The following is a 12287-nucleotide window of genomic DNA, read 5'->3' on the forward strand; positions in this document are numbered from 1 at the left end:
CGGGCAGAAGGCGGCGTACACCCTGGACAAGTCGCCACCTCATCGCAGGGCCAACACAGATAGACAGACAACATTCACACACTAGGGCCAATTTAGTGTTGCCAATCAACCTATCCCCAGGTGCATGTCTTTGGAAGTGGGAGGAAGCCGGAGTACCCGGAGGGAACCCACGCATTCACGGGGAGAACATGCAAACTCCACACAGAAAGATCCCGAGCCTGGATTTGAACCCAGGACTGCAGGACCTTCGTATTGTGAGGCAGACGCACTAAGCCCTCTACCACCGTGAAGCCCGTTATTAAAATTGCCATGTATTAATAAAAGTTACATAATAAATGTTACAAAGTTACTCCAACTAAGCTAAAATAGTAGAAATGCAGTAGTATAATTAGTAATTTCATTGAGACACGGCATCTCTTTGACCTTTATTTGAGGAACTACTGTACAATACTCGTTATGTTCAGAACAAAAAAAAAAAAAAGTCAGACCTCCACTATGGCGCCGATGTCTTCTTCTCCCACCCAATGGCTTTCGTAAACGTCGAACAAAGACTGCGAGAGGCGTCTGGAGGCTTCTCTCATTTCTGGAAGGACAACAAGAAGCGAGATGAGACCCCCTTCCCGCCAGAAGACAAGGTGCAGACTAAGGTTTCACCTCGGACCGCTTCAATGTAGTTACTCAGCTCCTTGTAGATTCTGTTCCCGTCGGCCTGACAACAGATATACAAATGTGTGTTTGACGTCGACAGTACATGCAGGGTAAGATTCTACCTGTTGGTCCTGAAACTGGAGGACGTAACGCTCCAACTGGTCATCTCTGGTCTCCACAGACTTGCCAAGTTTCTGCAGCACCTGCAAAACGAAACAAAACAAAACATTTAGGATTTATTCCTCGTCCTTGACGTCTTGTGGTTACCTTTTCTTTGCCTCTGCTCAGCCGCCTTTGGACTTTTTTGGCAAAGTCTCCACTGCTGCCTTTAGGACTGGTGTGATCCGCCATTGTTTGTTCAACTATAATAATAATAATCATCATTATCAATGATAGTAATAGATGATAGAGATGTGACCTTTGCGAACGAATCGGAGGTTCTAAATGGCTCTTTTTAGCAAACGATGACGACCAATTCCCAGAAGTGAGCGTTCATTTGGGAGACGTTTTTTTTTATTCATATGCTAATTTAGCATTTCGACCTCAACAACAGAGATCATTTTATTACAAAATAGTTATAATATTTTTCTAAAAACTAAACATTTTTTCCAATACAAAGTTGTCATTTAAAAGGAATAATGTTGTATTTTTTACAAGAATATATATATAGGTTATAATGGGAAAATGTGATAAGACATACAATATTACAAATAAAAGGCAATTTAATGCTAAATAAAATAGTAACATTTCAAAAGATTCATAATTTTTCAAAGAAAAAAAATCTATATTTTGTGGAAATAAAAGACAGTAATGCTTTTAAGTTGTAGCATTATGCAAATAAAGTCATGATATGAAAAAGTGTAATAATTGTGTGTAAATAAAGATGTATAATTGCAAGAAAAATGGCATATTTCACAAAAACAAATTAGCAATATTTAAAAAAAAAAAAACTATTATCTTTTTTCCAAATAAAAGTAAAAATATCTGAACTTGAATTTAAAAAAAATACATTTTTGCCAGAACAAAATATTGTAAGAAAATGTTTACATTTTGCAGAAATAAGATATATTTTAAGAAAAAAATGTCGATTTTATGGTAATAAAGTTGTGGCATTACTTAAATAAAGTCACGATATGAAAATGAGTAGTAATTTTACGTACATAAAGACATAATATTGCAAGAAAAAAATATTACACAAAAACAACTTGGCAATGTTACATTAAAAAATTGTTGTCATTTTTTCCAAAATAGCGTATAAAATAGTCTGAATTAGAATTCAAACAAATACAATAATACCATTAAGAAAAATATGTCATTTTTGCCGGAATAAAATATTGTAAGAAAATGTTTAAATTTTGCAGAAATAAGATATATTCTAAGAAAAATAATGTGATTTGAGGGTGATAAAGTTGTAGCATTACATAAATAAAGTCACAATATGAAAAAGAGTATCAATTTTACGTAAATGAAGATGTAATATTGCAAGAATATTAACAAAAACAAATTAGCAATATTAAATAAAAAACTATTGTAATTTTCAAAATAGTGAATAATTTGAATTCAAACAATACAATAATACCATTATGAAAAATTTGTGATTTTTACCCGAATAAAATATTGTAAGAAAAGGTTTAAAGGTATTCCGTATTCTATTACTGTTACGCAAACTTTAAATAATAAAACATGTGTCCTTTATCATAGCTACACGTATGACAAAAAGCACTTGAAAATCAGTGGCATTCAGTGAGGTAAGATGAATTAAATGCGTTGCTCCTGCCAAATGAATTGCACTGAGTGGAGCGGATCACCACTCCAAGATGGCGGCCCCGCGTCTCGTCAGCGCCCGTAGGCAGTAGCGCTCGATGCTGCGTCTACTTATGAGACGACTATGGCGGCGCTGAATTTAAGTACTACATTTTTACTTCCAATTATGGGCTTTATAGCAAAGTATCCTGCCCCGGAGCTGTTGGCTGACTGCGTAAACAAAACTGCATAACAAAGGGACAAAAAAGCCGGTTTAATGAGGATTAACAAAGCACTACAATACCCAGAGTGCTTTGCGTGCCATTTCATAAACAGCCAGAAGTAACATGGCGGTGCTGAACTTTGACCGGTAAAGCTTATCGGTTTTTTTTTTCATATTTCGTAGCTCAGGAGTAGGAGTGGCTGCATGACAAACTGTCCCAGTAAGGAGCTGCTGGCCGAGCTGCGAGACATGACAATGGGGAGCACGCTGGCCAAATGTGCCGCCGCCGACCTCGCCATCCAGTGGGTCGGCTGGGCGACGGCGGCTGCGTTCAAAACCGAGAAGTTCTACGACTTGGCAGGTAAATAAAACTAAATACGCAATTAAATATCACCATTCAGCAACAACCTAAATATTTCTGTTTCGCATAATAAGAAACACGAGTGTGACTGTTACGAAACTTGGGCGTGTTATAATGGGATCGAGTCTGCTTATGCAGGGGCGTAGAAAAGATACATTAGTGGGGCCGGGGGTGGGGGGCACCCGCTGCAGTACAGTAAGTCCCACATTTACTGTAACTCATCAAAACTACAGGAAAACTATATTGATTAACGTGGACCCCCCACGTTAAAATGGGTGTTCCCATTTTGTGGTCAATTGTACGGAATATGTACTGTACTGTGCAATCTACTAATACAAGTTTCAATCAAAGTTAATTGTGTCGTACAAATGTGCACTTTTTAGACTTAAAAAGCCATACATTTGTTGACTTTAGTGGCCCAGTGATTAACCCTTGATGCCGAGTCGTACCAAAGACTATAAAAATGGGAGCCATTACCTCCCTGCTAGGCACTCGGCATCAAGGGTTGGAATTCGGGGGTTGAATCAGCAAAAATGATTCCCGGGCGCGGCCACCGCTGCTGCCCACTGCTCCCCTCACCCCCCAGGAATGATTTCACCACACCTAGTGTGTGTGTTTGACAATCATTGGTACTTTAACTTTAGCTCAAGGTAGCACGAGTCCAGCAAAAATGGCTGAAATGAAGGCTGCGATCAATGTTTTCTTGCCTTTTCTTTAGGAAACTGACGTAGCGATAATTTGAATTGTTACACATTTACAGCAAAGCAATTTTTACAGGTAGATAAAAGATTTTACCTTTCGATGTCACCTTGACACTTGTGCCTTCCAGCTCTGGTCCGCGCTGCACTGGCGCTGCTGGGCGGTTCACCCTTGAACCTTGGAACCAATTACCCGCCGTTTCCTGGGTAAAAGATTGATTGAACACGCCTTACTCATGCTTCTCCTTTCTCTTTTTTTGGTCTTCTAGGATCCGGCACTTTTATACTGCTGGCCCATTTGAGTCGTATCTGGGGAGGAGGCGGTCACCTTCGGCAGAATGTTCAGACGGGCCTGGTGACGGCGTGGGGACTCAGGTACCGTCTTGGACCCTCCCTCGAAGACTGAGAGAGGGGGAGTTAGTTAGAACAGTGTATAAAGATCGCATATTTTCCGCTACTGTCTTTAAGATAAATCTATCGTACGTTTAGAAATGTAATTATCGGACTCAGGTACCGTCTTGAACCCTCCCTCAAGGACTGAGAGAGGGAGAGTTAGTTAGAACAGTGTATAAAGATCGCATATTTGCTGCTACAGTCTTTAAAAACAATCTATCGTACGTTTAGAAATGTAATTATAGGACTCAGGTACCCTCTTCGATCCTGTCCCGAGGACTGAGAGAGGGGGAGTTAGTTAGAACAGTGTATAAAGATCGCATATTTTCCGCTACTGTCTTTAAAATAAATCTATCGTACGTTTAGAAATGTAATTATCGGACTCAGGTACCGTCTTGGACCCTTTCTCGAGGACTGACAGAGGGGGAGTTAGTTAGAACAGTGTATAAAGATCGCATATTTGCCGCAACGGTCTTCAAGATAAATCTATCGTACGTTTAGAAATGTAAATATTGGACTCAGGTACCGTCTTGGACCCTCCCCTCGAGGACTGAGAGAGGGAGAGTTAGTTAGAACAGTTTATAAAAATTGCATATTTTCTGCTACGGTCTTTAAGATAAATCAATCGTACGTTTATAAATGTAATTATCGGACTCAGGTTCCGTCTTGGATCCTGTCTCGAGGACTGAGAGAGGGTGAGTTAGTTAGAACAGTGTATAAAGATTGCATTTTTGCCGCGACGGTCTTTAAGATAAATCTATCGTCCGTTTAGAAATGTAATTTGGGACTCAGGTACCGTCTTGGATCATCCCTTAAGGACTGAGAGATGGGGAGTTAAAACAGTGTATAAAGATTGCATATTTGCCGCCACAATCTTTAAGATAAACCTAATCGTACGTTTAGAAATGTAATTATCGGACTCAGGGACCGTCCTCGAGAGAGGGAGTTAGTTAAAACAGTGTATAAAGATTGCATATTTGCTGCTAACGGTCTTTAAGATAAATCTATCGTACGTTTAGAAATGTAATTATCGAACTCAGGTACCGTCTTGGATCCTCCCTTGAGGACTGAGAGAGGGGGAGTTAGTTAGAACAGTGTATAAAGATTGCATATTTGCCACAACGGTCTTCAAGATAAATCTATCGTACGTTTAGAAATGTAATTATAGGACTCAGGTACCGTCTTGGATCCTCCCTTAAGGACTGATAGATGGGGAGTTAAAACAGTGTATAAAGATTGCATATTTGCCGCCACAATCTTTAAGATAAATCTATCGTACGTTTAGAAATGTAATTATCGGATTCAGGTACCATTTTGGACCCTCCCTCGAGGACTGAGAGAGGGGGAGTTAGTTAGAACAGTTTATAAAAATTGCATATTTGCCGCATTGGTCTTCAAGATAAATCTATCGCACGTTTAGAAATGTAAATATCGGACTCAGGTACTGTCTTGGATCCTGTCTCGAGGACTGAGAGAGGGGGAATTAGTTAGAACAGTGTATAAAGATTGCATATTTTCCACTACTGTCTTTAAGATAAATCAATCATACGTTTAGAAATGTAATTATCGGACTCAGGTACCGTCTTGAACCCTCCCTCAAGGATTGAGAAAGGGGGGGTTAGTTAGAACAGTGTATAAAGATTGCATATTTGCCGCTACGGTCTTTAAGATAAATCTATTGTACGTTTAGAAATGTAATTATCGGACTCAGGTTCCGTCTTGGATCCTGTCTCGAGGACTGAGAGAGGGGGAGTTAGTTAGAACAGTGTATAAAGATTGCATATTTGCAGCTAACGGTCTTCAACATAATTCTATCGTACGTTTAGAAATGTAATTATCGGACTCCGGTACCGTCTTGGATCCTCCCTTAAGGACTGAGAGATGGGGAGTTAAAACAGTGTATAAAGATTGCATATTTGCCGCCACAATCTTTAAGATAAATCTACCGTACGTTTAGAAATGGAATTATTGGACTCAGGGACCGTCCTCAAGAGAGGGAGTTAGTTGAAACAGTGTATAAATATTGCATATTTGCCACTACGGTCTTTAAGATAAATCTATCGTACGTTTAGAAATGTAATTATCGGGCTCAGGTACCGTCTTGGATCCTCCCTTGAGGACTGAGAGAGGGGGAGTTAGTTAGAACAGTGTATAAAGATTGCATATTTGCCGCAACGGTCTTCAAGATAAATCTATCGTACGTTTAGAAGTGTAATAATCAGACTCAGGTACCATCTTGGATCCTGTCTCGAGGACTGAGAGAGGGGGAATTAGTTGGAACAGTGTATAAAGATCGCATATTTTCCACTACTGTCTTTAAGATAAATCAATCATACATTTAGAAATGTAATTATCGGACTCAGGTACCGTCTTGAACCCTCCCTCAAGGATTGAGAAAGGGGGGGTTAGTTAGAACAGTGTATAAACATCGCATATTTGCCGCGACGGTCTTAAAAAAAAATCTATCGTACGTTTAGAAATGTAATTATAGGACTCAGGTACCATCTTGGATCCTGTCTCGAGGACTGAGAGAGGGGGAGTTAGAACAGTTTATAAAAATTGCATATTTGCTGCTATGGTCTTTAAGATAAATCAATCGTACGTTTATAAATGTAATTATCGGACTCAGGTTCCGTCTTGGATCCTGTCTCGAGGACTGAGAGAGGGAGAGTTAGTTAGAACAGTGTATAAAGATTGCATATTTGCAGCTAACGGTCTTCAACATAAATCTATCGTACGTTTAGAAATGTAATTAATTGGACTCAGGTACCGTCTTGGATCCTCCCTTAAGGACTGAGAGATGGGGAGTTAAAACTGTGTATAAAGATTGCATATTTTCCGCCACAATCTTTAAGATAAATCTATCGTACGTTTAGAAATGTAATTATCAGACTCAGGTACCATTTTGGACTCTCCCTCGAGGACTGAGAGAGGGGGAGTTAGTTAGAACAGTTTCTAAAAATTGCATATTTGCCGCATTGGTCTTCAAGATAAATCTATCGCACGTTTAGAAATGTAAATATCGGACTCAGGTACTGTCTGGGATCCTGTCTCGAGGACTGAGAGAGGGGGAGTTAGTTAGAACAGTGTATAACAGTGTATCCTCCCTTAAGGACTGAGAGATGGGGAGTTAAAACAGTGTATAAAGATTGCATATTTTCCGCCACAATCTTTAAGATAAATTTATCGTACGTTTAGAAATGTAATTATCGGACTCAGGTACCGTCTTGGATACTCCCTTAAGGACTGAGAGATGGGGAGTTAAAACAGTGTATAAAGATTGCATATTTGCCACCACAATCTTTAAGATAAATCTATTGTACGTTCAGAAATGTAATTATCGGACTCAGTGACCGTCCTCGAGAGAGGGAGTTAGTTAAAACAGTGTATAAATATTGCATATTTGCCGCTACGGTCTTTAAGATAAATCTATCGTACGTTTAAAAATGTAATTATTGGACTCAGGTACCGTCTTGGATCCTCCCTTGAGGACTGAGAGAGGGGGAGTTAGTTAGAACAGTGAATAAAGATCGCATATTTGCCGCGACGGTCTTTAAGATAAATCTATCGTACGTTTGGAAATGTAATTATTGGACTCAGGTACCGTCTTGGATCCTCCCTTAAGGACTGAGAGACGGGGAGTTAAAACAGTGTATAAAGATTGCATATTTGCCGCCACAATCTTTAAGATAAATCTATCGTACGTTTAGAAATGTAATTATCGGACTCAGTGACCGTCCTCGAGAGAGGGAATTAGTTAAAACAGTGTATAAATATTGCATATTTGCCTTTACGGTCTTTAAGATAAATCTATCGTACGTTTAGAAATGTAATTATCGAACTCAGGTACCGTCTTGGACCCTCCCTCGAGGACTGAGAGAGGGGGTGTTAGAACAGTTTATAAAAATTGCATATTTGCTGCTACGGTCTTTAAAAACAATCTATCGTACGTTTAGAAATGTAATTATAGGACTCAGGTACCGTCTTGGATCCTGTCTCGAGGACTGAGAGAGGGGGAGTTAGAACAGTGTATAAAGATCGCATATTTGCCGCTACTGTCTTTAAGATAAATCTATCGTACGTTTAGAAATGTAATTATCGGACTCAGGTACCGTCTTGGACCCAATGCAATTATCGTAACCTTCACATTTAACCGTGTTTAGCAAGCAAACATGTTTATCTGGGGATTAAACAATTCATAGCATTCTTGTACAGTTTGTCCTTATCGGATATAATATGATTTTAGCAGAACACTTGTAAGCCAACCGCACAACAAGCCTCATTTATTTTGCAAAACCGAAACATGGGTTGCCTGCGACATTTCTGTGACCAACATGGTGATATCTAACTGTATCGTTTAGGTGACGCCACCACTTGGAGAAAGGAGGTCAGCGGAATGTGGAAGGCCTAAAGCGTGGTTAATGAGTGATGTCGTGGGTTAATGGGACTGCTGGTTAAGCTTTCTCTCCCCGCAGGCTGGGCACATTCCTCTTCACTCGCATCTTGAAGGACGGCCACGATCGAAGGTTTAACAATGTCAGAGACAGCCCGGGGACCTTCTTTGTGTACTGGACTATTCAAGGTACTCCACGCTACCTACAGACACAGTGCATTGTGGGATGCGTCACTTGTTTATGCAGGAAAGAAAACCAAAATGCACTATGTTCAACAATCCAACACACACATGAGTTCATACAGTTTAGTAAAGGCTCAAATGTACAAGTGAGTCTCCAAACGCAAATAACTGCCGGGGTCTGTAACTAGCATGGCGCTATGAGCAAAAACTGTGGCTGTAGGCAACCTCCTGAATTGAGTGGCCAAGAATGGGTTAATATCAGTGTGAGCGACACCGTATCATATAGACCAGGCCTGGGCAATTATTTTGCCACTTGGGGGCCAAATTTAGAGCAAAAAAATGTGTCTAGGGGCCAGTACATATATTTTTAGGAACACTAATACAAAACCTCACAGTAATGTCTGGTTCAATGCTAAAAAAGGAATGGAATTTTTAAAATTTTTTTTTACTGAATGAGACACCCAGAATGCACATGAAAATAAAGAATGTGGGATTTACAATATTAACTATGAAGGATAAAACACTGAATATTGACAACATATAAATGTCACACCCCACAAACTTCACAAACTTTACAATCAGTAGGTCTAGAGTTAAAATCCCGGTCGAGTCATACCAAAGACTATAAAAATGGGTCCCATTGACTCCCTGACTGGCGCTCAGCATCAAGGGTTGGAATTGGGGGTTAAATCACCAAAAATGATTCCCGGGCGCGGCCACCACTGCTGCCCCCTGCTCCCCTCACCTCCCAGGGGGGTGATCAAGGGTGATAGGTCTTTGATTGATTGATACTTTTATTAGTAGATTGCACAGTACAGTACATATTCCGTACAATTGACCACTAAATGGTAACACCCGAATAAGTTTTTCAACTTGTTTAAGTCGGGGTCCATGTTAATCAATTCATGGTCAAATGCAGAGAATAATTTCGCCACAATTAGTGTGTGTGTGTGACTATCAGTGGTACTTTATTTTGAAGACAATATAAAGTGCTATACAGTACAAAGAGGCAATAAATCGACTATGTAATGAAAAAGGCAAAACGACGACGACAAGCTCAACTGTCCCGTACGCGCCCACACAAACGATCAGAAATCACACAAAACCTCAACTTTAACAACCACAGTGCTGCGATAATAAACCTTTAAAAAAAAAGTCAAATCCACTTACATGAACATAGCAGACAGAGAGATTGGAGGGCATCTTTTTTTTCCCAGAAAAGTCCAGTCTCATCACAATTAAATCTTGCTGCTTTGATTCTTGCAGACTTGTGAGCGCCATTAATGTACTCCTCCCACACTTTTTAATTCCACATTGATTACAACGGTGTTGTTTTATTTGGGACTCAGAGTTAGCAAAATGGACAAATCTTGTCAGACAAAAAAAATAATTGAAAAGGCAGACAAGCTGAAGCGTTGAGTAGTGTGGCGCCTTGCTTTTTGACTGCAGGCAGGACACAAAATGAATGAAGCTTTTGTACACCGAGGCATATTTGACACCATTTGAATGTTTGCAAATAGAGGGGCTGGTGAATGGCGGTTTCACTGTTCATATGACCACGTGGTTTAAGGAGCTAATGTTTTTCCATGCACCCTTGATCATTAATTAATCTCTTAAGATCTACCAAGCTGTTTGTTTACATGCTTTTTAAAAAAATTCTCTTTGCTGTTTGGGCTTATTGGACCCAATTAAAATAAAAACTAAGAATCATCTTTTGATATGATGTACTTAGTCCATAAGTACACACATGTGTACGTCATGTTTAGGTACATTCTAATTCTTATTTTTACACTTTTTTCTTCCAAATTCCATTGTATGTTATACTCTTCTGACACCAGCAGATGGCAGTAAAAGTGTCCACATAAGCAGCCATAAGATCCCAATTCAGTAGTGTACACAATTTTGGAAATTAAAATAAGCTGTCCACGCATTTGGCCACTAAGCCTTTAGAGCAGGGGTAGGGAACCTATGGCTCTAGAGCCAGATGTGGCTCTTTTGATGACTGCATCTGGCTCTCGGATAAATCTGAGCTGACATCGCTTAACACGATAAGTAATGAATAATTCCACTTGTAATCATAGTGTTAAAAATAACATTCAAAATATAAAACATTCTCATGCATTTTTATGTTCAAGAAGTTGCGTTAATGGTAAGAAGTAATTTATTTATTATTGGTTAGTGTGGGGCTTGCCCTCCTGGGGGTTCTTCAGACCACCAAGCACTGACATGAGAGCCTGTTTTAAGGTTAAAATATTGTTTTTTTTCAATTAGTCTCTCAGTTGCTTTCCAGCAATTGTCTTTTTCTCTCTTGTCCTCATTTGCCCTCCGGTTCCAGCCCCAACCCTGTCTCTCCTCCCGGCTGCTGCTTATAACGGAGCAACAGGTGATTAGGTGACAAGGCCCAGGTGGGCCATCTACGCACCTGTCGCTGATTTCGAGGCTGGTCCTGGCAACATCCTGCTTTGCTGCAGGCCCGCAGGCCACGCCCCCTCCACAGTTAGCTTCAGAACAACAATGTTACTACAAAGAATAAGAGACCTATTAGACCCTGGAAATGTTGGTCTTACTTAAAAATGCTCGCGTTTAGTTGTGTTCAGTGTTAAAAAAAATATTATATGGCTCTTAGGGAAATACATTTTAAAATATTTGGCTTCTTGGCTCTTTCAGCCAAAAAGGTTCCCGACCCCTGCTTTAGAGGTTCTAAAGTTCAAAAGTGAACATGTTCTAATACAATTAATGAGTTTTTCAATAATTTGGCTATAATAGCAAAAGTCATAGAAGTGTTATTTCTGAGTTAAGTAGTTTTTAAACTTGTCATTCCTTTTTTTGTTTGACTGTATGACATTGTCTGTACACTTACAGCTTTAATAATGGAACAGATTGCCTGCAAAAAAAAAACCAATTGCCAGTGTTAAAATATGATTTTTAAAAGTTGTGCTGTACTTTTTGTCTGGAATGAAGTCTACATGATGCTTCCATGTTCATTTGGTCAGCTCTGTGGGTGTTCATGACGCTGCTGCCCACCCTCATGCTCAACAGTGAGAAGCGCGACGCCCCACTAGGACCTAAGGACTACGTAGGCTGGACCCTATGGGGTCTGGGCTTCGCTACCGAGGCCATCGCCGACCAGCAGAAGTGGGTCTTCAAGCGCGACCCGGATAACGTGGTAAGCACACGCAGCGCCTTGTGATAATTAGGTCACCTCACCCAAGGGTTCTTTGGCCCGCAGGGTCAGTTCATCCAGAGCGGACTGTGGGCTTACAGCAGACACCCCAACTACTTTGGGGAGATCCTGCAGTGGTGCGGTCTGTGGCTCTCAGCCTCGTCGGTCATGCGGGGTCCCCAGTACCTGAGCGTGGTCTCGCCCGTCTTCGTCTGGTTCCTGCTGAGACACGTCAGCGGTATTCCCATCCTGGAGAAGCAGGCCATGAAGAAGTGGGGGTCTGACCCGGCCTTCCAGAACTACCTCAGGAACACTCCTCTGCTATGGCCTTGGCCCAAATTCTGACTCCCTCTTATTGACACAAAGATATTGAGCACATGACATTTTCCTGTAAGAACTGGAAATGCTTGTAACAGTAAAAAATGTCATATTTGGCAGCGCCCCTGAAAGGCAACATCACCTCAATAAAAAGGGTTATGAAA

At 40.4% G+C, this 12287-nt stretch overlaps 2 protein-coding genes across 4 annotated transcripts in view; one reads left to right on the forward strand and one right to left on the reverse strand.

Annotated features, from left to right (window-relative positions):
• bin2a (bridging integrator 2a) overlaps nt 1-3872 on the reverse strand; it is a 23271-nt gene extending 19399 nt beyond the window's left edge. For all 3 annotated transcript variants that reach the window (XM_061902622.1, XM_061902621.1, XM_061902620.1), the window contains exons 1-5: nt 3771-3872; nt 916-1010; nt 771-851; nt 655-709; nt 489-583 (exon numbers count right to left, since the gene is read on the reverse strand). In XM_061902622.1, the coding sequence (XP_061758606.1) occupies nt 489-583; nt 655-709; nt 771-851; nt 916-999 (315 nt within the window). In that variant the 5' untranslated portion in view covers nt 1000-1010; nt 3771-3872. The remainder of the gene's footprint in view (nt 1-488; nt 584-654; nt 710-770; nt 852-915; nt 1011-3770) is intronic.
• Nucleotides 2702-12287, forward strand: si:ch211-210c8.6 (uncharacterized). The gene is made up of 5 exons (XM_061902623.1): nt 2702-2975; nt 3943-4048; nt 8542-8648; nt 11636-11808; nt 11872-12287. The coding sequence occupies exons 1-5, from the start codon at nt 2819-2821 to the stop codon at nt 12148-12150; spliced, it is 822 nt and encodes a 273-aa protein (XP_061758607.1). The 5' UTR covers nt 2702-2818; the 3' UTR covers nt 12151-12287.

This window comes from Nerophis ophidion, linkage group LG06, assembly GCF_033978795.1.
Source record: "Nerophis ophidion isolate RoL-2023_Sa linkage group LG06, RoL_Noph_v1.0, whole genome shotgun sequence".
Classification (NCBI taxonomy): Eukaryota; Metazoa; Chordata; class Actinopteri; order Syngnathiformes; family Syngnathidae; genus Nerophis; species Nerophis ophidion.

What these genes read in the sequence shown, in the direction of transcription:
- si:ch211-210c8.6 (XM_061902623.1), top strand. Translation starts at nt 2,819, where the DNA reads ATGACAAACTGTCCCAGTAAGGAGCTGCTGGCCGAGCTGCGAGACATG. An exon ending in GAAGTTCTACGACTTGGCAG is followed by an intron (nt 2,976 to 3,942) that starts GTAAATAAAACT and finishes TTGGTCTTCTAG; the next exon opens with GATCCGGCACTTTTATACTG. An exon ending in TGTGTACTGGACTATTCAAG is followed by an intron (nt 8,649 to 11,635) that starts GTACTCCACGCT and finishes TCATTTGGTCAG; the next exon opens with CTCTGTGGGTGTTCATGACG.